At 46.9% G+C, this 26,185-nt stretch overlaps 1 protein-coding gene across 1 annotated transcript in view; it reads left to right on the plus strand.

Annotated features, from left to right (window-relative positions):
- Positions 1-18,249, plus strand: part of LOC8028203 (importin-5) — a 62,311-nt gene extending 44,062 nt beyond the window's left edge. Inside the window, exons 17-25 of the mRNA XM_042293126.1 lie at positions 469-625; positions 1,868-2,040; positions 4,607-4,774; positions 5,491-5,613; positions 7,836-7,910; positions 9,959-10,103; positions 12,050-12,278; positions 14,694-14,835; positions 17,555-18,249. Coding sequence (XP_042149060.1) covers positions 469-625; positions 1,868-2,040; positions 4,607-4,774; positions 5,491-5,613; positions 7,836-7,910; positions 9,959-10,103; positions 12,050-12,278; positions 14,694-14,835; positions 17,555-17,647 — 1,305 coding nt within the window. The 3' untranslated portion in view covers positions 17,648-18,249. The remainder of the gene's footprint in view (positions 1-468; positions 626-1,867; positions 2,041-4,606; positions 4,775-5,490; positions 5,614-7,835; positions 7,911-9,958; positions 10,104-12,049; positions 12,279-14,693; positions 14,836-17,554) is intronic.
- The last annotated feature ends 7,936 nt before the right edge of the window (positions 18,250-26,185 follow it).

Genomic DNA, 26,185 nt, shown 5'->3' on the forward strand with positions numbered 1-26,185 from the left:
TATAGGCCTTGCAAGTAATGATTTCCTGAATAACAATAATAATCCCTGGAGAAGGGGAACAAGGCGGACAAGGGACAAGCACAAATCTCCGAACACAGCTAGGTGACTGGCGCGCTACCTAAAATATCCACCTGGTCCTGGTATGGGACCCTGGTTCGATACCAGTACCAGGCAGATTTTTTTTAGTTGCGCACCGGTCACCTAGCTGTGTTTGGAGATTTGTGTTTGTGCTTTGTCTGCCTTGTTTCCCTTCTCCAATGATGATTATCGTTATTCTTGTCCAGCTGGCAGCACCTTTGCACTAATTACATAAACATCATGCTTTCCAGCTTTTGTTTGTATATCAAAGCGTCGCCAGTAATTAGTCCCGTCGGGACCATTGACGTACGCGTCTATGGCCCGCTGTTCCGAAGTGACCGAAATGCACGAGACCTTGTCTCGACTATTATTTTGACTCTTTGCACGCAGCAAAACTTTGGCATCCGCACGGTGGGGCTGGAGGAGAAGGCGACGGCCTGCCAGATGCTGGTATGTTACGCCCGGGAGCTCAAGGACGGCTTTGCCTCGTACGCCGAGGAGGTGGTCAAGTTGATGGTGCCCATGCTCAAGTTCTACTTCCACGATGATATCCTTTCAGGGTCTTTTACGAGTGAAACCCACACACCTTCGTGTCCGTCCTTCTGCTTGTAACCAACGAAACGAATACACGTGCACGGGAGTGTGACAAGAATAGAATTAAGACGAAAGATCAAAATTCCGAACGTCCATCAAAGGGAATCGAACCAACAAGCTTGAGACTGTGAGCCCGACGTCATTAAATGTGACAACGCTTCTTTTGCTCACCGACATTACAAAACGTGCAGGGGGTGCGAGCTGGCGGCTTCGACCTTTCTGTTCATATGCGTGTAGCGACGGAGGTACATTTTAGTCACAGTAATGGCACAACAAAGGTTGTTGGTAGGTCATGGGAGGCCTGTCCGTGGGAAGTAGAGAGCTAGATCGAAAAATTGCGTCAATTGATTTTAAATGTGACGGACGTCGACAAAATCCTTTCCTGAAATTTTCGGGGCGGTTCCTAAGCAGTACGATGAAGTGTTTATGCAGTACGAAATGGTGCAAAGTGTCGTTGCATTTCGACGACAATCTGCGCGGCGGTGTTACCGACAATTTTTCTTTTAATGCGGGACTGTGCATTCTCGCCAAAGCTGCACTTTCTTGCCATTCTTTCAACCAAGCTGTAATGTAGGAGCTTGTCTTAAGTCGTAAAGCCCCAGAGGACCAAAGTAAGACCTGACTGGAATGTCCGTCTAAGAACGCAGAGTCCACTGACACTCTTTTTCAGTATGTAGGGTAACCCTAACGTTCTTGAGCCTTTCCAATGTTTCTGTCGCGGCTTCTCGCTTCCATAGTTCTTAAAGATGTCGCAGTGCTCGCGGTTCGTGCTAGAAGTCCCACCAAAAAGTGTGAGCGAATGCGGGCGTCGCTCTCGGCGCAGAGTTCCAACTCCTGGTTGCCGAAGGTTCTGCGGACTGCCAAGCTGTAGAGCAACCCTCAGCGGAGCAGACATCTGGCGCACCCACCTCCGCCGTGTTGACACTGCGAGAATCGCGACAGGCAGCGGCGTTACACTTATGCGACGTCATTGAATGGAAATAGAGGGCCCACCTTTTTCAAGATTTGGTAAAAACTCCAGTCGGAGACGCGTTGCAGACATCATAGTAAAGGTACAGTTCGGGGAGGCAAAGGCGAACTGGCCAGATTTTTCGCACATACATTTCATTGCGTGGCTCTGGGGTATGAGTTTTGGTCGTGCGTGTCTTGGACGTTGTCTCTGCGACGGAACGTTGCCTTGACGTGGGGGTTGCACCTGTGCGGTCGGCGGCGGCGGAGAGCCTGCCGTACCTGCTGGAGTGTGCCAAGACAAGAGGGGACGCCTACGTCATCGAGATGTGGCAGTACATCTGCCCCGAGCTGCTCAGCGCCATCGACGGAGAACCCGAGAAGGAGGTGTTGTCGGACCACATGTCGAGCTTTGCGCAGGTACGGATTGCTCGAGACTTGTACGCTTGGCACGTGTGAGGTGTGGGTGCGATGCAGGAAGTGGAAGAGAGCACACTTGAAGGGGGATGAACGTGAGAATGTGTAACTTGTAGATGCTGTGTGTTGACATACCTGCCAACTCTTCCGAATTTTTCGTAAAATGTACGAATTAGAACTAATCTTACGATTTTACGAATCTTCGTTTCAAATTTTACGAAAAGAGAACTATATAAAAATATTTTAATTGTTTTTTTACATTTTTTTTTTTTTTTTAACACTGTTGTTGACGGTACCTAGCACCGCCACAAGAGGGTGATAGGTACCGTCCACGGCAGCGTCGTGTTTTATACAATCTGTCTATCCGGTGGCCACGGATCCAAAACCAATCCAAAGCCCAGAGCCTTTGTTTGTGTGTTCGGCGGCGCACGGTGTAGGAAGGCTCGTGGTTCAGCGTGTTCAGACGTGGTTGGGCCTCGCTGTTTAGGCCATTATCGAGGCGAGTAGTGGGGCGTCTGTGTTTGTTGCATGGGAAATCGGAGCATTCCTATGGTCGCGGTGGCTTCGCGGTGCAATGGCAAACTTCAAACCTCAAAAGAGGTACTCTCTGGTGTTCTTGAAGTCCTACACATTGGAATTTTCGTGCTTTCCACAAAGGGAGAGAAGTTTGGATTCTCTAGCACTTGCACGTGTGGTTTAAGTGTTGCGCACAGTGGCATCGCTTCGCGACACCCCGCAGCCGCGGGTTTTACGAATTTGAAAGTCCACAGGTTGGCAGGTATGTGTTGATGAATTTGGATTGTCTTTGTTGTTTGTGTGGCTCTCCCGTCTTGCCTGGCACCTGAAGTGAGGCTACTCAAAGTACACTCGTTTCTTAATTAATGCGAGCCCTGTCAAAATGGATACCTTGCTAACACAAACAAACCTTTCGGGGACGAACTGGGTAAATACATGCACTTTACGGCGGTAGCTCTTAGCACGCCTTCCCGACAAACAATGCTCACGTATGAACGCAAAACCCTACTCTACAGCAGAAGCAGTGCTCTCCCCGTCCTCGTTCCTCGCGCACGGGAAGGCTCTGTATCGCTCCTTCACCCCCCCTCCCTCCTGTTGTAGGCCGCCACTTTTGCGAAAAACCCACGCAATCGTGGGAAGAATGGTCTCCTTCCTTCGACCCCCTTTAACCCTACCGGCGGCCGCCGTTGCAAAATGCCCACATGGTCGCTTTCTGCGGACACGCCTTGCAAAGGATGTACGAACGAGTTTTGGGGTGAACGGGACATCACTGTAGGTAGTCTGTTAAACAATCTTAACAATTTCTGTTGACTGTCTGCAAGATTTTGGTTTAGCTTGCTGTGTGAAGTTTGAAGCTGTTCAAAGTAGCTACCAGCTTTTTCGTTTAACAATCCTGAGAACTATGGTCTATCGTCTACAAGTCTTTTGAGCTGAGCCTGTTTGGATTAGCTTTTTTTTATTAATGATCTTAGTACCCAAAGTGACTGCCTGCAAGTTTTAGAGCGCAGCTCTTAGGGGCCCGTTCCCGGCTTGAGCGGCGTCGCCGTCGGCGTTGGCGTCGCCGTCGCCGTCGGCGTTGGCGTCGCCGTCGCCGTCGGCGTCGGCGTCGGCGTAACCAAGGTCATCCCAAGGTCACGTGACCCCCAAGGTCACGGGACCCCTCCCAAGGTCATCTCAAGGTCACGTGACCCCACGTGACCCCCTGAAGGTCACGTGACCCCTCGAGGTCACGTGACCCCTTCCAAGGTCATCTCAAGGTCACGTGACCCCAAGATGACCCCACGTGACCTTTGAAGGTCACGTGACCCCCAAGTCACGTGACCCCTCTGAGGTCACGTGACCCCCGAGGTCACGTGGTCGCCTCCTCAAGGTCACGTGACCCCTTCCGAGGTCATCTCAAGGTCACGTGACCCCACGTGACCCCAGGTCACGTGACCCCTCTGAGGTCGTGTGACCCCCCGAGGTCACGTGACCCCTCCAGGTCACGTGACCCCAAGGTCACGTGGGGGTCACCTTTGGGGTCACGTGGCCTTGAGGTCACCCCCAGGTCACGCCTCCCCGAGGTCACGTGACCCCCTCCCCGAAGTCACGTGACACCCCCCCCCGGAGCATATTAAAGAATGAGGGGAGGAGGAGGAGAAGGGGGAGGGGTCTACCCTCCCCTCAGTACCCTTCACTCCTCCTCCTCAAGAGCTGCGCTCCAATTCGGCGTTACAGGGATTTGTAAACGGCTTTCACTTTTTTAGAGTAAGTTACGTGAGCATTTGGCGCTTCAGTCCCTTAGCCCTGATAAGTTTGCGACAGCAAACAAATTCTTCTTCTTTTTTGTGTAGCTTACTGTGTAAAGTTTGAACCTGTTTAGAGCAGCTTGTTTGTTAAACAGTTGTAACAAAGTATGCTTGACTGTGCAGGTTTTCTATGGAGCTTGCTGCGTGAAGTTTGTGGTTATCTTGAAGTTTCCTATAGCTTAGGAAAAGACTAGGCTGTGCCCTATCTGCTCTGTGGCCTGTCGTAGTGCGCCCGTGTGGTGACGAGCGCTGTCTGCTGTCTGCAGTGTGTGACGGTGCTCAACTCGAAGTGCCTGTCGGAGGAGCAGCTCAACTCGCTCATCACGGTGCTGGACAAGTTCCTCAAGGAGCACTTTGAACGGGCCGAGGAGCGGCAGCTCAAGCGCAAGGACGAGGACTACGACGAGCTCGTCGAAGAGGAGCTCCTGGAGGAGGTACCCCGGCTTCGACGTACTGGAAAAAGCCTGTCCGTCCTTAGGGTGCTCTAAATGCCTTTCGTTTAGAACTTCTCTGTAGCATCATGGTGTCAGCTGACGCTGCATCACCTGACCATCAGGAAGGCATGTAGTCACGTGATCTTGCGTAACATAACCGCATGATGTGGAATCGGGGACATCATGGTGTTGCATCATGTGTGGCCATATGATGTGACGTCGCTGTCGGTGGAACTTTTAGAACGCTGATGACATCATTGGCGTGACATCACAATTGTGGCTAAATGTCGCGGGCACAGAAGCACTTTTAACTCCATAAGCGCTATGCAGAAACTGAATTTGAAAGCTTAAGTTAAATCTTTGTCCTTTCCAAAGTTGCACGACTTTCCCGGACTTTCTTGTGCAGAGATACAGCATGGTCCCAACATGTTCACCTTTCTGTTGGTACCTTTCCTGAGCTCTGCTACAGCAACAAAGCGAAGTGTTTGAGCAGCCCTGTGTTCCTTTTCCCTGACCTGGGCTGTATAGGATCTTTGCACATGGCTCAACTAGGGCAGGCCGATTGGCCACTCGAGCTAACCGTGGCTTTGGTTCTATGTGAATAGAAGTCTAAGCGTGGGCAGTTATCGCACGGCAATATTTTGTTTGGGTCGAATGAGAGCTGTGGGGAGTTTTGACCCATGGCGTAGAGTGTGACTGGCGCGACACCGTTTCAGGACGACGACGACGTGTTCCTGCTGAGCAAGGTGGCAGACATCCTGCGCTCTCTCTTCACCTGCTACAAGGAGGCTCTGTTCCCCTACTTCGACCGGCTACTCCCGCACTTTGCCAGGCTCCTGGTGAGAGTCCATCCGCCCAGAGCTTTCCGTCGTTTTCGAACGGGAGCGACTATAGTCAGTAGAGGGTCAAGAGTTCGAGGGAAGCTCCCCCTACCTCTTTCCACCTTAGCAAAGCGAACACCGAAGAGGAGGCGACCTCCCCAGCATTCACTCTGGTAAAGTGCGAAGAGATTGGAGGAGGTTCCCTCAGATTCTTAACCTGTCGAACTATAGAGCCAATAAAGAAATTCACAGGGTCCCTTGTGTTCCTAAGACGACCCTGAAGGCGAAAGCCCAAGCGCCGATGCATTAAAAACGGACACATGATTTACTTTGTTTATATTCTCTTTTTTCACATTCTCTTTATTCGTTTCATGTCTTATTTCCAGATTTCAAGCAGGCTATTCTTTGTAGTCCTCTTATTTCACTTTAATTCCTCTTAATTCACTTCGATTCCTCTTAATTCGCTTTGTCATCCTTCTTTATTTCATTGCCTTTAATTCGCCCAAGTGGTCATATAAACGTTTTGGTACCTTTCGTGTCGATGACGTGTTTTTGCTCAAGGACTTTGAAGGTCGACTGAAGGATAAGACACATAAAGCTTTTGCCTTAAAGGACACATGCAAAGGAAAAAAACATTTTTTTTAGACAGCTTAGATGGAAAAAAGATGTCATAAAACGATTTTACAACGAAAAAACAAAATTTTTAGAGCTATATTTACGGCGCTATACGAATTTGTAGTTGGCGCTCGCGGGAGCCGCTGCTGGTCACGTGGTAGGCCCGCGTGCCGCCGCACGCTGAGCGTTGTGCGAACGCCGCTTTAACGCGTTTCTCCAAGCCGCCGTCGCCGCCGCCGCACAAGTTCGTCTGCTTCGGGGTGCCGCCGCCGTCGTCTGACCGGCGCACAGGTCTATCACGTCTGCTTGCGCTTTTTCAGGAGTTTCCTTTGGGCTCTAAAAGTTACTTATTCGTCTTAGTTTTTCGTTATACTTCAAACAAAGATGAATAAGTTACTTTTAGAGGCCATAGGAAGCTTCCGAAAGAGCGCAAGCACCACGTGATAAGTAAAGACCAGTCACGTAATAAATACAGACCACTTTTCCGCGGTGCCCGCGGGCGCCAACTACAAATTCGTTTTGCGCCGTAAATATAGCTCTAAAAATGTTTTTTCTTCGTTGTAAAATCGTTTTATGGCGTCCTTTTTCCATCTAAGCCGTTTAAAAAAAAATGTTTTTTTCCTTTGCATGTGTCCTTTAATAGGCTATGCTTAGAGCATGGGTCCTCAACTACCCTTGGAAGTTCCACTGGCTCCCGAATTTCCTTGACCGTCCCCTCCCGGCGTTCTCCTAGCTTATGTAAGTTACGGAAGCCTGCGGCGGAGAGAAAATGGCTGGCCCTACCTCTCAACATACCTGTGATGGTGGGTGATGTCACAATTTGAAGAGCCATGCACACGAAAAGGGCAAAAATTTAGGCCCTTCTGAGTTGCCGGGAGTTGTTCAAGTGCGTAATCAACTAATTCTGCTATCATAATCAGTCCTTATTATTTATGTACGTAAAGTATCGAGATTAGAAAATAGTAACCTGAAATCACTTTTTTTTTTTTGCAGAATATTACCTTTTGACCTGCATCTGCTCTTGAGCAACAAGATGACTGATGTGTCATTACACCGAACTGTAACCTATTCAGTGGCTCTAGGGTCAACTTTGGGGGCTTTGACTTCTGCGGCAGTTGCACTTGGGGTAGAAACGGCATATTAATTTTTGTTCGCCGCATTTTTGAACTCGTACCACTAGTGCACGTAGCAACTTTTTTTCTCCTCGTTGCTACCTTACTTCCTCCTTTTGTCATTGTCAGTGCTGCCACCTCAATTCCTCGCATTACGTTCCACAGTTTTTGCAGTCCGTTTTTGTTCTCCCGTGAAATAATGCCACTGCCGGCGGCGCTTGCGAGGTGTGTGTCATTTGCCAGCATACTAGCAATTACTTGTTCGTCCAGAAAGACAAAAAAAATACTTAGCTTGTGCAGAGTAAGAGCATGGTGCGACCAGTCCTTTTCACCTGTCGGCACCTTTCCTGAGTTCTGCTACATCACAGTACTGAGGTGTTTGAGCGGCCGGTCGACCACCAACCCTGTCTCAGGCCGCATAGGAACCTTGGACAAGTTTCCGCGACTTGGCGTGTTTTGCATTCCGACGGGCGAGAGCGGTCACCTCAGTGTTGGACACCGACGTCGTTGCAGGGTGCAGACCGGCCGTGGCCGGACCACCAGTGGGGGCTGTGCGTCTTTGACGACATCATCGAATACGGGGGACCCGTAAGTTTGTTCATTCATCTCGGGGTTTGCTGCTTTGCATTGGTTTCTGACTGCACTCCGTATGACCGTGCAATGGACTGAAAGGACACAACGGGTCGTCAAAGCAAATTCAGTGCCACGTAACAGTCGCGTGGCCTCTGAGGCACTGGACGCGAGGCGTATGGGGGACGCGTGGTCACGTTACGCGTTTACGGTGCTCACTTGGCCACGGTGGCTTGTGGTGTCCATTACCGTCTATCGCGACGTGAAACGGAGTTTAGCGTGTGCCGCGTCAAAAGCCTCGTCAAGCGTCTTCAATCTTCATGCAGAGATACAGCATGGCCCCAACGTGTTCACTTTTGTGTCGGTGCCTTTCCTGAGCTCTGCTAGAGTAACCGAGCGAAGTGTTTGAGCAGCCCTGTCTCGTGAATCGATTGGGCTGTATAGAATCTTCGCACATTTGTTATTTGCAATACTACATATTATATTGCGAAAGTTGGCAATCTGGGTGAGGGGAAGCTCGCTTCAAAGTATCCTCGTAATAAAGCCGCATTATATTGACTATTGAGCCTAGAATTCTTGGCAATTGCGCGTTGGACTTGTCTGCCTTGATCTGCGTAACACCAAACAGTGAGGAGGGGTGTCAGGCTCATTGCCTGGAGCTAGCTGTCTCGCTTACAGATGTGACCTAGTCGGGAAATGCTGTCTCTTTTAGCAATCAGTCTCATTGGAAGAGAACTCTGACCTAAAGGGGCGTGTGATCAATGATTTTAAATTTTGGATTCTTATCACTCCTATATATAATCGCATATGAGTAAAGTTGTTATAAACTGGTCGTGCGAAACCAGGCATTTGAGGTTCTAGCATCATAAAAATACTAGGAGCGTACGAATGGTGTCCTGAATTGAATGGTGCAGTGTGATTCCTAGCGTCAAAACTGCAAAGGAAGCTGGCATGGCGTGGCTTTCTCTTGAATTGCAAGTCAACCCAGTATGTACCCACCCCTAAAACAATACAAATGTAGCAAATATATTTGTGTGTCTAAATTGACTTTACCATGTGGTTGCACTGTAGTGCTGTTTGTTAGAGTAGATTGTCAGTTGTGATATAGTGATTGTGAGGGTATCTTTAACCCTCAAAAGCATTTCTTTGAGTTGCTATTGCTGTTGTGGAATAAACCCTTTTTAAAAAAAAGTGTGTGCCAGTTGCTGCACCGATTACAGTAAAACCTCGTTATAACAAAGTTGAAGGAGCGATCATAATTATTTCGCTATAACCATTAGTTTGTTATAGCCAATGTCCATTTCTTCCCTATTAGCAAGCAAGGGGAATTATGATTGCTTTGTTATATCCATTAATTTGTTATATCCCATTTTGTTATAACGAGGTTTTACTGTATCTGGATTTACCATTATTTGGGCATGTACCCAAGCGTGGTGTATAGAACACGAGGGCTGCATCGGCATTGGGCACACCTGGCTCAGCATGTATCGAGAGCAAGTGCTGTGTCGGCGTTCTCTGAAAATTCAGATCCAATCGCGTGCTTTTTGCCTGAGAAATGGTGGCTGCCAATGTTGCTCGATGGTGTTCTGAAGATTTGAGCATATCTTGATCATATCGAGTAAACTAGGAGATGCACAAAATTTGTTGCAAATAAGTCGGGAACATGCTGTGTGCTACGTCGCATGAGGTCATGTGACCGCTGTCCGGTGACGTCACATGGCCTTGTGATGTCACAGCATATCATGTTACATGACACCCAAACTTGACATCAAGTCACGTCATGTAACACTGACATCACACGACACCCAAGCTTGACGTCGTCACATGATTTCAATACGTCGTGCGACCTGCATGTCGGTCGAGCATAAGGTGTCACTTTTCTCACGAAGCCGATCCCCAATAACAGATTCTCAGTTAAAAGGGTGTGTTGACATGCTGCTTTCCTGCGGGGGTTTGTGTACTTATTTCTGTGCCTTGGACTAGAATAACCGGATCATTTTTCTGTTTTGTAGTTGTACCGCGGCTAAGTTTTGAAATCTTTTTGCCGGTGTCGTTTCGTCGGTCAGGCCTGCGAGAGGTACCAGGGCTACTTCCTGCCGAGGTTACTCCAGCTGCTGGAGAGCCACAGCGCAGAAGTCCGGCAGGCTGCCAGCTACGGAATCGGCGTGCTTGCACAGTTTGGTGGGGAGAACTTTTCCAAGGTCTGCGCAAGTGAGTCCTTCCATTTTTCGTGCCATCTATTTTGAGTTTCGTACCTCCTTATTAAAAGGATGCTGAACCGAAATCTGGATTCCACAAAACACGCGGCAAGAGCGTGCAACGGGATGCTACAAACACCAAAACATCACTCATACTGCAATATCTCGAACAGATGACCGTATTTTTCAAAAAAAGGAGGCGCATTTGACAGAAATGTTTACGTCATGTTGCTCTGAAAAGGAGAGGGAACGGCCTCGCGTCTTCTCCGCCTTGCCGCCTTGAGGGAGCGAAGCGGAGAGAGGAGGAAACTAGGTATCTCCACGGTCATGCACCTCGTCAGCCTGGTTCAATCTCGACCTCTTTTAGGGGCGAAGCTCCTTACGGTATAGCCTTGTCCGGCATCCATGCTCACATCGATTGCACTGCCTCCAACATCGACCCACTTTAAAAAATAAAAAATAGTGTACGCCCGCACGGGGGTTTGAACCCAAGATCAACTTGCTTACAAGGCAGACGTTTTAACCTCTACGCTACACTCCAACGTTGCATGTAGCCGCTCAATGTCTATACAGGAGAGGGTGCTGCGGTCAAATGCATTAAACTTGCATGCATTGGCTCAACGTTTATGGACAAGAGGGCACTGCGGTCAAATGCTCAACTGCGTATATAACCACAATCCATACCACACACTCTCTTTCTGACATGGACCGTTGACTTGAGCGCTGGAGCTGCGTTCCTGCGGCTTCTAGCGGATTCAAGCTGATCCTCTAGAAGAACCACTGGCTCTGCATTTTACCGACCATAAAGCAGTAATAATGAAGTCGAAAAGCAACCCGGTACTCAGCACTACCTGTGAGCAATAAAAAAAGAATCAGCACCATCAGCACTACCTATGAACAATAAAATCAGTATCATGAGCACCACCAGAGCTTCGCCCCAATCAACATCCTTCACCACGTGGAGATGCGGCTTCTTTTTCCGAAAATATCGCTGTCCATTCGAGATATTGCCTTACGAGTAGTGTTGTGCATCTCCTGCATTGTTTTTTTTTTATATCCAAATTTCGGTTCACTATCCTTTTAAAGGGCCGCCCACACATACAGCACAGTGCTATATAAACAGTGCCGACTTTGTGCTGTATCAGAGCTCTGCTGTACGAGACACTTTGACGTCACGTGACACAGTGGCAGCACGCGATACTGAGACGTCATGTGCCACCGTGACATCATGTGACGTGACAGTTTGCTCTCGTGGCAGGGGCTGGGATGTCAAAATCACCAGCTGTGCTCTATCGTTCTTGTATAAAGCTGTTGCTTTCACAAATGTGTTTCTTACAGCGATAGCTGTTATAGCCCTTCCCACCACTGGAAATAACGTCCATCGTCATCGTAGTTTTAGTAATGTAGTAGTTGCTGCAGCTGGCATAATAGGGCACAGCGGCGTCTGTCGGGATATTGCCAACTGCTCGAAAAAACATTGCGTGCCACAGCATTGTCAATCCGCTTTATTATATGTTTTTTTTACTGAACAAACGTGAGTACGAGCCTTGAGTAGTGCCCCACCACACGGCCGTAGTCGCTGCGACGTCGAGATAGAAAATTCTTCGACGTTCTTAATCAATTCCAAATTTATTTGGAGTTGATCTTCGAAATTAAAAGCTTTTGCCGACTAATTGGGTTTGGCTGCATCCATCCATCGGATACCACCTAGAAGGGTCCGCGCATTACATCGTCGTTGTCGGATTCCCGAGCGGCAGGCATGCCGAAACTCGACGGGAGTATGGCACAGAGAGGTGGACACGGGAGTCTTGGGGTCTTGCTCATCGCAAGACTCCGAAAGACGCGTTGCGCCGTTCGTCGAACAGAGAACTGCGAGGTGCACGCTCGTGAGAACGAAGCGCCAACAACCTCGCCTCGATCGTACGGTGGACCAACGCAGGACCGCTCGTTTCTGCGCAGGCGCGGTGCCGACGCTGGTGGCGATGATCGAGGCCCCCGACTCCCGAGGCCCCGAGCGGGTGTTTGCAACGGAAAACGCCATCTCGGCGGTGAGCAAGGTGCTGCTCTGGCGCTGCCGGGACGTCAGCGTGGACGAGCTGGTGCCCCGCTGGTTCTCCTGGCTGCCCGTCTGGGAGGACGACGAGGAGAACCCGCACGTCTACGGGCTGCTCTGCTCCCTCCTGGAAGTGTGAGTGGCGCACGCCGGTTTCTCTGCGTGCTTGTCGAGATAACTTCCAGAGGTAACTGCGACTGAACTGAGTCACGAGGCACTTCGAAGATTTATTTATGTTGGATTCTTTGGATAAAGTAGGTGTTTGTAGAACGTGTTTCTGTGCTTTCTTCGGGGTTTGTGGTGGACGTTGCTGCTTTGGTTTTACAGCGGAGCTGTTTAGGGCTAGTTTCCCAGTTTCGTGTCCGGTATCAAACAAATGTCGACACAAAACTCTGGACAGGTACCGCCATCTATGAGCGATGGTGGCAACCAGACAGCCAGTCTGGTTGCCGCCGTTGCTCATAGATGGCGGCGACCTTTCCTGCTATCATAGGAGAATGAATAATTGAGCAAGTTGGTGGGAATTGATCGTAGGAAACAGTGGAAAAACAGACGAGGACGAAGGAACACACGTGACGAGCGCAGCGCTCGTCCCGTGCGTTTCTTTTTCGTCCTCGTCTGTTTTGCGCGCTGTCTCCTACATTCTTAACCAGTTGCGGTTTGGACTCGCGATGGGTCGTCTGCGTGCCCTTTCTTCGGGGAAAGAAGACCAGATGCGGAAGGAGTGGCGACATATGCAGCAGTGCAAATGGGTCTGCAACTGCTGTGAAGCCGCTGTCACCTCGAGTTCCACTGCGTCTAGCGCTTCAGATTCCTTTGCGTAGAAGAGCACATTGCTTGCCTGGAAAGCCGCCCACCATAGTACAGCTTCGCTTGTCTTCCTTTTCACCAAAGTGGAAAGGCTGAAAGTTTTTTTGGGACAGGGTTATGCCATGTTATTTTGTACCACACTCCTTCTGTTTTTATGCAATCATGGGTACACCTTGGGTGTGTCGTTTCTTTCCATGAACCGTTCAAACGCCATAACGCCAGCGATCGGCATTCGCGCTCATACGGTTAGTAACGACTAGAGTCACTGAATGTTCTCAGACTACCGAAACTTCCAGGTTTGAGGTGCCAAGATGGCGGCTCAATCTTGTTTTCTTTACTGTGGTCATCATGAGCTTTTAGATTGGATGTTTTTGTGTAAGAACAAATGGAAAGAGCTCTTTTTGTAGGAACTTTTATTGGAGATTACTAGAGAATGACTGGAGCCAGGGCCGTAACCAGGGGGGGGGATAGGGGGTTCTGACCCCCCCCGAAATTTTTTTCTGTGTACGGCCCTGGTCGGTGCACTTGCAGCCAGCCGATTTTAATCTCCACCTCTGCGCACGCGCAGTGGCGCCGGTCGGCTACCGGGTACCAAACCGGGACCGGTTCTCCGGTTTGCTATAAGTCTCCATTATATGCCACCGATGCACATGATTCATAGGCGAAAATAAGACAATAGACATTTTCAAAATGGCTGCCGTTGTCCCCGAAAACCCTCCCCGAAATTTTTTTCTGGGTACGGCCCTGACTGGAGCATGATGTTTTCATAAAACCTTGCAAGGTTTTGCGGTACAATTAATATTGTTTTTATACAACCATGGCTCACCGGCGATTTCAGGTAGCACATACCGACCTGGGCACGTCCTATAACCTTGGTTGTCAATCGCAGTGCATCCGCTTTGAAGACGGGGGTGGCAGCCCCAACACCCCTTCCATTGTACAGTAAACTCTCATTGGAGCGAACTTCAAGGGAAGGGGGTTCACTAAACTAAAAGTTGACTAAACTGAATATATTCACTAGAATATGGAACAGCATAGGGCACAGCATACATCGAGTCAAAAGTGTGAAATGCAATTTATGGGAGTCATGTACATCGATACATACAAAGTGCATAACAGTTGGGTTGCTGCCTTCTCACGAAAAGGCAAACAGCGCACAGTAAAAGGGGACCAAAGGAAGTGCAAACAGGACAAGCTCCTTTCTCATTTTGAAAAGAAATCTGGAATTTTTATTGCACCGGTGCTCTTAAAAGGATGCTGAACCATACATTTCAGTGTTTATAATAAGTGGCGCACTATCTTTCCATGGGCCAGCAGCCACCGGTGTGCGCGAGCACATGCAACGAAATTGACGTCATAGTCCCCTATTCGCGGTTAAGATGACAGTGAAATGTGTGGGCTCCAGGGAAAAGGAGAATAAAGACAAGCTTTTTATTGTACTAATTATTTTTCATGTACAGTAAACCCTCGTTATAACAAAGTTGAAGGAGCGATCGTAATTATTTCGTTATAACCATTAGTTTGTTATAGCCAATGTCCATTTCTTCCCTATTAGCATGCAAGGGGAATTATGATTGCTTTGTTATATCCATTAGTTTGTTATATCCCATTTTGTCATAACGAGGTTTTACTGTAGTACATCCGCAAGGATGTCTTCGAGCTAAACAAGCTAAATGAAATCGGAAGGGCCAACAACAGTAGTAGTTCAAGACAAACACTGTGTTTGATTGTGGCTTGCAGCAACCACGTGGCGCTGCTGGGCGCAGACAATGCTAACCTTCCGAGGGTGGTGATGGTGATGGCGGAGGCCTTCCTCAAGGAGGCCATAGACCCGACCTCCGAGGTTGGCACGCGGATGGTCACCCTCCTCAACACGCTCAAGGTGGGTCCAAGGAGCTGTCTGTGTCGCCGGCAAAAGCTGCCAGTAATTCCATCTAAAGGGGCAGAAAATATTGTATTTGCACGAATATAACGCAAGTTGTTTTTTTTTTTCTCAAAATTACATGCTTCAAAACGTACCTCGCGTTATATTCGGAATCAAGTTGATCCACGAGGCTCAATGCTGGAGATAGGGTGGGAAAAGAAGTGGGAGTGTGGGAAGGAATTTATTAGCTATTGGGTTACGGAAGGGGGAAATAGAAAACATCAAAAGCATTTGTATTGATTTTGTGTTTGTTCAATGCCTGGGAAAAGCACGCCGCAGAAGTGCGGCGCGCCACGCGGGAATGCGGGCTCAAGCCAAATCAACCCAGGGCAAGTCAACACAAACCAAGACCACCCACCGTGTTTTCGCAATCGTGCAACAGAAGTGTTTATGCGTACAGACCAGAATAAGAATTAGTGTGAACGTGTATCGGGTCAAGCAGTCTTTTTTTCTGCCTGCATATTTTTTAGTTTCTGCTCCAGAGTTGTCTGGTGTTTGTGTGTAAGTGCTTCTGCTTCGTGCCTTGCTTTGCCTGTGGGCTGCCGAGGAGCTCACAGCGAAGAAAAAGGAACTCCTGACAAGCCGCGCCGTGCTGCTGGATATCCACAAAGTCGCAAAGTGGATTGCAACCAGAAGGACCTGAGCAATGAGGATGAGTGTAGTCAAAACAAAAACTGATATTTCTTAGAGTTTCATTGCCTTTTCACTTCTGCTGTGCCCCGAGTGTAATAAATTTATGCGGCCTCGGCTCGCATTATAATAGTAATTTTTTTTTTTTTTTTTTTTTGTGAGGGTATCAAAACCTGCCTTTGGGGCATGGGCTCGCGTTTGTGGTCGTGTTATATTCGTGCGAATACAGAAGGTGCCCTACCTTGTCTTCGTGGGGTGCCAACTTAAATTGAGCGTTCCTAGAGTGCAGAAACAATTTAGGTTGATTTTGTTTTTAACACGATTGAAGGTTGCTCTCGGGAGCGAGAGCAGTTGCGAGTCAATCACGACCAGCCATATTGCGATTGGCTCACAGGACGTGACCTCGGTACCAAGAATGAGTAAAATGGGGGTGAGACAGGTGAAACAGATTTTGGAGCAATTTTGGGAGCAGAAAAATCTGAATTTCGGAGCAGCTTAGGAGCACAAAATTCTCGTTTTGGAGCAGCAGTTTATGCATTTTGGAGCAACTTCGAAGGACAAAAGTCTACAGTTCGGAGCATATTAGGAGCAGAAAATGTTAGAGCAGGTTATCAGCAATTTAAATCATAAAAAAAAAAATCTGATATAAATCACACAAATCAGATTTTTCCTTTTTAATTGTTATTTTTGTCCACCCTGGTTCCAATAAGTCATCAGTGCTGATACACACCAAGATAACATATAAGAAAAATATTTAAAAAAACAAAAAAAGACAGAAAAGGCAAACGCGGGTTTCATGTGCACAGATGAGGACAGGAAACACAGGCTTGCTGCAAAGTTGGGTGGGCACCCGGTACCTCAAGCTTATACGAATTGGTGCCAAAGCGCAATTGTAGTGCAAAACTTTTGAAAGCGGCGATTCGAGAGCATGAACAAGGAAGCACGGTTTACTACAACCATACATCAATCGGACACTCGTAGAAAGCACAGGCAGATAGAAAAAAACTCCCCACCAAAGTGAGTCACAATGTGAATAGTGAATTGGTAGAAAAACTATGAGTACCACATGCACGCTAAATGCGGGTGTGACCGATTCACTCGATTGCTCACGCACTGGAAGCACGTGTGTGATAACCGAAGGTACTCACGGCGACGGCGCCGTCCATTTTGACGAGATTACGGACACAAATGAACAATTACACAATGGAGGCGCTCAATAGCACTTTTAAGAAAAGGTTTACTCTCAAAACGAAATAAATACTTTGGTTTGCTCATCTAGATAGCCTGTGCGTCGTACCTCCCATGGCCAGACAGTGAGACTGCGTGGCAGCGCACCGTTAGCATGCAGCCACAGATGACAGCGGAAAGTAGTACGAAAATCGGGAAAAGACCACGTATCGGAGGTATGGAAGGGCACTACAGCTGAAATCTTCAAATCCGGCGGTTGCTTGCGCCACCCTGTACCCGTGCCGTGTACTTTACTACGACGAGATTGAATGTTGCCAACCAAGCTCTCGTTTCCTGCTAAATTTAGCGTCGCCGCAAACTTTTTTCTTTTTTGAGTTACTTTGGCACAGTGTAACGGGATTTTGACCGATTTCACATTTTTGGCGCAACTAGGCGCAGAAAATTGGGTTTGTATCAAAATGACGCAATTGGCGCAGATGTCACACCCCTGAAAGATACATCTACAAGGTGTTTGTAGAGTAGAGCAAGCCACATTTTTCTCACCGCAAAAGTAGACTTTTATTTTGCCAACTGTTCAGACTCTGCCAATGCGGTGTGCATATTTGGCAGCACTCTTAGTCTCCATCTATTCGTGGGCTTTAATGGCTAATGTTTTTGTAATGAAATATTTTTTTTAATCTATTTTTTATTTGATAAGTTTTGAAAGTTTGGTGTTCAACTACCAGCACTGCGTTCGGCAGCACATAGTTTGTTTCTCGCAGTGATAAAAGGTTTATTTTCTCTGCATATTCGCCGTTGCACGTGAACTTCTTTTACTGTGTTCCTGCATCAAGACACGCAACCCTTCCTTGCATTTCAGAGTAACGGAGAAGTGTTTGCAGCCTGCGTGTCCCAACTGAACGCCGCACAGCAAGAGGCACTGCACAAGGTGCTGGGAGGCACCACTCAGTGACCCCCACCCCGACTCTGAGGGAGCAAGGGGAAACAGACGCTTGAAAAGCGTTGTTGTATTTTTGGACGAGGGGGAGGGGGGATCATCACCCTCGGATCAAAGTGATCCTTAGGATCACTTTGATTCAAAAGTGACATCCACGTGGCTTCGTCTCCAGAGGGACGAAGAGAATCCGCCGTCTCATCTTCGTTGATCTTCTTGCAATCTGTTAGCTTCTCTTACTCGATCTGCAACCTTTTTTTTAACCGTTTTGCTCGAAAGAAGTTTTCGTGGACATAAAACGTTAACATCGTAGAATGTTTCAAGAGGCCAATGAAGAATCAGCAGACGGCGTTGTTGTTGTTGGAATGTGCCAGCGTCGTAAGTGGAAACATGCACGTAGTCTGGGGGTGGTGTGCCGCCCGTGTATTTATTTGTCGTGGTGAAGTCGCGTTTTTAATTTCTCTGCAAATTTCCTCCTCGATTAACGGGACCCTAACGACGGAAAAGACAAAAGCGACTGACCTCTCGCCACGACGCTCCTTTTTGTATGTGGACTAGCTCTCGTGCTCTTGTTTGAAAAAGACATTAAAAAGAAAAAAAAAAACTTTTTGTACATTGAATGATGTGTGGATGTCTTTTTGTTCCTGTGCAGTGTAGAACTTCTTTTCTGGGGAATTCCCCTTGCAAGAAAACAGCATCCCCCACGATTGCAAAAACCGAGGTCAAAATTTGAAATGATCTCGCAGAAATTTGGCGCTATCGAAGGTATCGGGCATATTGTATAGTGTTAAAACTGTAGTCTGTGCTAGAAAAGCGGGACAAGACCCTCCCACAAAGCGCTCTTCTTGCCACGACTGGCGTTTTCCTCCTGTCCACTCGTTTTTCCGGCATTTGCTCTGCTAAGGTGAAAAGAGTAGATTGCTTCATGGGAGAAGCTGGCCCTGCTTTTCTTAAATCTCAGAATTACTTTGAGGGATGTGCCACTCTAGATTCCAGCCGTTTAGTTGTGCCCAAGCTAGTGGCGTGCCTTATCTAGGGAACTTTGGTGTTGGAGGTACCCCAGTTGCAATCCCAGAAACCCTTGGATTCCTAGAATCCTGTTCGAGAACCTAGAAGCTCTTTTGCCTACAGTATTAACTTCTTTATATGGGGCTTTTTACATGCCCATATAGTTAAAGAAAGTGAGATGTAAAGTTTTCGTGTTGTGTTGTATGTGTGTTTATGCAGCCGGAAGTTAGTCGGCCTTAATGGGCGTCTCGTGTCTTGGCTGTAGATGAGAAATTTGGCCAGTGCAGTACAACTGCGCGAGCTTTCGCTCCACGTGCTCGAAGCCCAGGTGCACTAACCCACTCGGCCATCGATCCTCCTGCATTATAGTGGGTTAGATGTTCGTGAGATGATAGATGCACAGTGATTAGAACTAAAATATTTGGGTTGAATTGAATTCGTGGTAAGCACCTAAGAAAGGTCTGTTCTAGATGTTTGTCTAGAAGCTCTTTCCTTGATTTATGAGGGGGGTTCAATAATTTATATACCACAGTATGAAAGAAAGCACGAGTGCTGAAACAAGTCTAGGCCTGCACAGTTGCGGCACGGTGTAATACTAAGAGAAAGGAGGTTGGAAAAGATTTATTGTCAAATATGGTTAGAAAATACTAGATTCGGAGCAGTGTGTTCTGTAACAAAATTCTCCACAAAAGAATTGAAGGAGCTTCGTGAACATATGATTGCTGTTTATAATGTGCCTGCCCCATCATCCTGTAAATTGAAAGTTAGGAGCAAGCAGTTTAAGTGGGCGGCCTGTGGAAGTAACTCGCAAAAATAGTCCGATTTCATTTGTCGGAGAGAAAGTTTGCCAATAGCTGAAGAAATGGGCATTTTCGTTTGATACCTGCGTAATTATTATGCATTCAAGTGTCATTTTCAGCAGATCCTGGGGGCATCTAACCTTAATCAGGCAAGAGCTTTGCATGGAGCAACTCCCAGCTACCCAGTGGTGGCAGGACTTAGTCCCGGAGGGCGTCGGAAGGGTCTTTACTATCCCATTTTTTTACGTTTCTGGATTGGTAGTCGTTAAACGGGAGCAGGGGCTTGCACGACCTTTGCTGAAATGACCAGAAGTAGGAGCCCCTCAGAGGTTGGTTCTTTCATGAATGTTGGGCCGAATAAGTTGTTTGAGAACGCCTGCTGAATCTTTGCGGGATCCAAGGTGGTACTGTGAATAATCAAGTGGTCGTCTACGTACTGATAGACTGAGGTCCCCGGGGACGGACGTGAACGCCTTTTGAATAGCTTGGTCGACAAAACAATGAGTATAATTCGCTCAGGGTGGGAGCGAGGCAAGAACCAATGCAAATGCCTGACTCTGCTTGAAGGCCGATAGCCAGACTCGAGATTCTGCAAAGCAGATCCTTCTCACCATGGGGGAGGAGGAAACGGGCAGCGGTGGCCCGGGTAGAAAGGGGAGAGAGGAGGAAATGAGGGTAAGTGGAAAGCGCGAACTGGTCGTCAGTCTTTAAGCACTTTGCCCTTGTGATCCACAAGCGTGGATTGAAGGTACAGCTCTATTAAGTCGGTGAATCTTGATAAGGGAATCGTGGATTTTACTGCTCCGTGAAGGTGAACTGCCTCGGACAGGAACGTTGGGCCCGTAATACAGATCTCCCTTCGCCTTGCCCCCCTCCTCTGTTTTCTGTGCTTTATGGTTTTCCTTCCCCTTCCCTGATAATGTGTCCCCTCACCCCTCTCCTCCCTTGGGGGAAGGACCTTGGCCCGTCGGAGCAACAGTCAGAGTTGTCATAAAACGTCTGCTGCCAGGTGAGAAATCGGCGGTCCCTGTGTTTTGTGCTTTTAGCATTATAGAATCCTTATAAGCACAAACTGATCCAAGTGTTGAATACAAATATTTACAAACATGTACAAAGTCATGTTTTCAATTAAAATCATTGATTAGTTTTTGATGGATGTTAATTTTTTTATTTTATGTTTACGAATGAATTTGAGTAAACTATGACCTAGTGGTGTAAGTACATTTTTTTCCCTTCGATAGTTATATTACTTCATTTGAATTACTGATAGCCTAATTCGGATATCCATGCAGCATCTGAGAAGGGGGGGGGGGGGGGGGGAAGCATAATAATGGAATCTAATTAAATGGTGTACAATTCTTCAAGATTGGATTTGTTAGATACAAAAAATTTAGGTGCTTCATCTATTCAGGTGGAAAACATTGCTTCCACGCATGCTTATCAAATATTTTCTTTTCTAACTATTAAGGTGCTGAATCTTATGCCCTTCACCCAGTTATTTACTCGTATAAATATATTGTTTCAAAAAAGAAAAAGCGCTCGTCGTTAGTGACCGGGACGTGCACCGGTGTGAGCTGTGCCAGTTGGTTGATAAATAATAAGTAAGAATTATAACTAATATCTAAATACTGTTGGAGCTAGTAAGAAAACCCTTTCTCCAGCACACGAAACGTTTTCGGGTGCAGCCAATATTCCGACTACTCAATGGCCCCCTCTTGAATGACTAACCTGGTGTCGGATGTTCTTGTTATTGATTGTTACTTTGGGTGAGTGCCGTGCTAAAAAATGAAAAAATACACATTAAAAAAGTTTCCATTTATTTCCAAATACAGCCGGCACGCGTGCAGCATCCAGCTTTCAATGTATGCTTTTCTTCCAAGCACGCAATTGCGATATTCATACTTTCCCAAGTGTTTATCGCGGCGGGTTACCCTGCTGAGTGCGCTTCTTACCGAGCACCGATGTAATGTCGAGAAGCAACACCCGCGGAGCTCGCTTCCGTGGGTATTGCTTCACCGCAGTGCACCGGTGCTCGGTAAGAAGCGCACTCAACGGGACTAACCCGCCGCAACCAGCACTTCGAAGAACGTAAATAGTGCAGTTCTTCTCGAAGCGAATATCGAATAGTGTATTATTCGAAACTGCTACTCGAAATTCCAAATATTCGCACAACCCTAAAAAAATTATTAAAAAAGTTAAGCAAGCAAAAAGAAACGCACTAAATTCAGGCAAAAAAAAAAAAACTGGCAAAGCAATAACGGCAAAAGAAAAAAAGTAAATAAAAATTAGGCGTTCAAAGTGCGATTGCACAATCGTCGTCAACGCACTCAACTTGTCGAAGACTTTTTTTTTTTTTTTTTTGCTAATTTTATTTTGGGGCTAGGGAGTCGCGCAGCATCAGCAGTGTTCGGGAAAAGGGCGCAGGCTACCGTTCCGACAGGGGGCACTCCTTGTTCTTCCCACACGCGCGCGCGCGTGCCCTTCCCCTTACTTTTGCCATCCACTTTTTTTGCGGTTGTCTCTTTTTTTTTACAACTGTTCTTTCGCTGTGTATCGTACCGCGTGTATGTTGGCTTGGCGGTCTGCCAGCCCCGCAACGCAAGCAATGTGCTCGCCACCGGCGCAATCGGATCGCCGGAAAAGCAACGGGTTGCCGGGCTTCGTTCGCTATATCCAGTGTCCCCGCAATGAGAGTTTGATACAAAAAGACAACGCTCCTATAGTATTACACGTGATTTTAGAGGGGATGTTTGGACTGTTCGATATATACAATAATTCGAAATACCCGAGTGTGATATAACCGGGCTCGACTGTAATTGGTTCCTTGAAGTCTACAGGGAGTTGGCAGAGGGGAAAGTCTTTTTACAGCAGAGCTGTTAAGGGCTAGTTCCCCCAGTATCATGTCTGCAGAGAAAAAAAAGATGTTGAAACAAAACTCCAGACAGCTACCGCCATCTATGAGCGACGGCGGCAACCTTTCCACTCTGGTATTCACCACAGTGGAAAGGCTAAATTTCTCTATGTGTCGTCCTCGAGGTCATCCTAGAAGTCGTCCTTGAGGCCGTCCTAGACGTCCTTGAGGTCGTCCTCGAGGTCGTCCTAGAAGTCATCCTTGAAGTCGTCCTAGACATCGTCCTCGAAATAGTTCCTGAAGTCGTCCTTGAGGTGGTCCTAGGCATTGTCCTCGAGGTCGTCCTAAAAGTCGTCCTTGAGATGGTCTTAGACGTCATCTTTGAGGTCATCCTAGACGTCGTCCCTGAGGTCGTCCTAGGCGTAATCCTCAAGGTCGTCCTAGAAGTCATCCTCGAGGTCATCCCATGTCGTCCTCAAGGTCATCCTAGAAGTCGTCCTTGAGATCACCCTAGGCTTAGTCCTCGAGTTCGTCCTAGACATCCTCTAGGCATCGTCCTAGACGTCGTAAAGATAACAGCTTTGCTGGTCCTCCATCTTCACATGAAGTGGAAGATCTCTAATTTTTTAGTCCCAACCAACATAGCTTTCGTAAAGGGTTGTCCACCACAACTCCGCTTATTGAAACAATTCATGAATTTAGTGTCACTCTTAATTGTACCAAGCAAATGGATGCAATATTTCTTTGTCTATCCAAGGCTTTGGAAAAGGTATCTCACGTTAGGTTGCTTTTAAAACTGCAGTCCATCTTAAGAAATGAACTTATAATCAACTGGTTACGAGGCTACCTAGAATCATGATCCCAGTTTGTTGGAATTAGTGGTTTGCGATCTTCATGTGCTTCAGTATTATAGGGCATTCCATAAGGTTCTGCCCTTGAACCTCTCTGATTCCCGATTTTCATTAATGACATCACTTGTAACATTCCTGTAAAATTACGATTGTTTGCTGACGCCACCATATTGTACACCGAAGTCCGTGATGTAAATGACCAAGTTCACCTTAACAGTTGTCTTCCTAAAATTCATGCATGGTGCTTGACCTGGCAAATGTCATTAAACCCCATAAAATGTGTTTACATGCACATCGCTTGTAAGCATAGCCTTCTAACTTATCGTATGCATTGGAGAGTCATGTCCTTTCTGAAGTCTCTTCTTATAAGTACCTGGGAATTCCAATTAGCAAGGATTTAGTTGGAATGTTCACGTGACCTACATAGCACATAAGGCATTCTCGAAACTGTGGTACTTGCATCGAAATTTTAACAAGCTGATGTAGATATCAAACTGACTGCCTATAAGACATTTATTCACTCTACTCTCGAATATGCTGCAATCGTATGGGATCCTCTACACTGCACAAAATATTTCTTTAGTTGAGAATGTACAGAGGAGAGCACTCAGTTTTATGCTTAACAAATATGGTCGTCTAGATTCGGTCTCGGCCCTTTATGAGCAGGCTGGCTTGCCTACATTGCAGTACAGACATAAGGTAGACAGATTGAAGTTTATGCTTAGTTCAAGTTCTGGTAATGAAAACTTTGATAAAGCTTTATACGTATTAACACCACTCGGGGTCACAAGATATCCTTCCAGGCACCGAAATAGCAGAGCCTTCGCAGAATAGATACTTTTTAGTATTAAATAAATTTTAGTAAAGACGCAGGTGAGCTGGTGACGAGTCACAGTCAGGGTGTCGAACCGGAACCGAACCGAACCGAAAACCGGAACAGAACCGTTATTTTTAGCCGAACCGGAACAGAACCGAACCGAAATCTTCGCCGCCATCTTGGAACTGAACCGGAACTGAACCGGAAAAAAATATAACGGTAACCGGTTCAAAACGGTTCGCGGTATTTTTTTGTTTGTTAGTATTACAAATTTATTATTTGGGAATAAAAAAACTGGCAGCTGTGTTCCTATATTGATCAAATCGTCATATACAGAATTGCAATGTATAATAAATCCTGGTTTTCTGCGGCGCTTTCTTATTGGCACTGTGATTAGCCATGTGTCACATCGTCACGTGACGTCATGATGTCAGGACATGCTGTCAAGTAATGTCACGTTACGTGACGTCACGTGACTCACCGCGTAGATTCAAATTAAGGACGTCGCTAGATCTATTAACGTTGTTGATACCGTGACGTCACATGACATCACAACTTCGCACTGAGAGTCGCGTGACACAATGATGTACCCGATTGTCATGATCCCGAGTCGAATGCTCTGGTTCATGACAACCAGCATCGCCAAAAATTCGGGTGACGGCTCGTGTTCAACTCAAAGATTATGATGGGCCCGAGTCCCACTAGAACTAGAAACAGAAACAAACGACAGCGACAAGCCTCAGACACATGCAGCATGTTCGCGATGGTACCTTTATACGGCTTTGAGTTGTTCGGTGCTCGAGAAGTTAGCACGAGCGTTTATAAGCCTGCAAATGGTACCATCGTGTGCATGATACTCATGTTTGAGCATAGTCTTCTTTATTCTACGAAGCCTGTCAAATCGCGAAATACTCTGGTTTAAGGCTAGCCGCTGTCGTTTGTTTCTGTTTGTCGCTTTAGTGGGGCTCGGGCATTGTAGCCCAACTAAAACTATATCTGAAGATCAGCCCATGCTCTCTGCTTTGCCAACCCTGCGTATGACTATGATAAACACTGACGGTGTGTATATTAGGATCAGATCACGTGGCTGATAGTTCTAATTGCGAGTTGAGGAGGGGAAAGCAATTTCATTTCTTTCTTTCGACTGTCTTCCATTTCGCGGAGGGGCAAACTAATGGATGCTTTTGTAAGTTATCAACGTCAGGGATTACATTTTAGCGGTATTTATTGAACTTAAGGTAAAAAAAAATGCTGCACGACCCATTTTACATGTATGCACACCCTTGAGGCTCCCAAACATGTTTTCGTTATTGCTGAACTGCCTCAAAAAGTTGTCCCGAGAATAGAAGTGTTAAAGGGTCTAAATGTGACGTATTAGTCCGACGTTACATGAAACTATTAGTGTGTACGGGAGGGATACCTGAAAAGAAAGATCCTAGTGGCCTCAGGGGGATAGCAGCCGCTCTAAGTCTCACAGGAGTGTCGTTCTCAAGTTTTCCAAGTTTCGACCGCCCTGTATTTTGTTTAAACTTCACAGTGTGGTGCAAAGTAAAAGCAAGGAAGAATTACTGTTAACAAGTGACACAAATATAATTGTCGAGTGAACACCACTCAATACGGAGCAGGCAATCCCTGAGGAACAAAAAGTATCTTGAGGAGCAACTAAAAAAAAAAAAAAAGGGAGTGGGGAGGGGAGTAGTTTTAAAGCATACTGTGTCGTAAAGATTCCTCTGCCCCGCATTTTTGGCGCAGACTACAAAGCGTGGCCTGGAAACGGTAGTGACAGATGGGTAGTTGGTAAAACTTTTATTTGTAAAAACACTCTTGCCAGAAAGCACGTTTTCGTCGTGCGAGTTACTCGCGCCGTGCCTAACGCCGATGCACCAACAAGAAAAATGTGTGCCTCTCAAATACATAGCTTGCACTGAGCGCGAAACTTTTGCAGCGTGCATTTTGCCCCACCGAATTTGATATTCTCAGCAAGAACAACTCGCAATGACAACCAGTATCTAGTGCGATTACGTCACGCGCAAACCATGTTAAATACTTCAGCTTTCTGGTGAAGTGCGACGTTCGCAACACCAGCAGTAGACGTCCAAGGTGTAAAGTTGTGTAGTATTTATAGCAGTCTCGCGATGATATACGGCAGCCTAATGAGATGTTGGAGCACATGACTGATAAAGAACAGAGTCGTGAAGTAAGGTTCCAAAACAAGTGCACGTAGAACCT

This window comes from Ixodes scapularis, unplaced genomic scaffold (genome assembly GCF_016920785.2).
Source record: "Ixodes scapularis isolate PalLabHiFi unplaced genomic scaffold, ASM1692078v2 PGA_scaffold44__24_contigs__length_19508400, whole genome shotgun sequence".
Classification (NCBI taxonomy): domain Eukaryota; kingdom Metazoa; phylum Arthropoda; class Arachnida; order Ixodida; family Ixodidae; genus Ixodes; species Ixodes scapularis.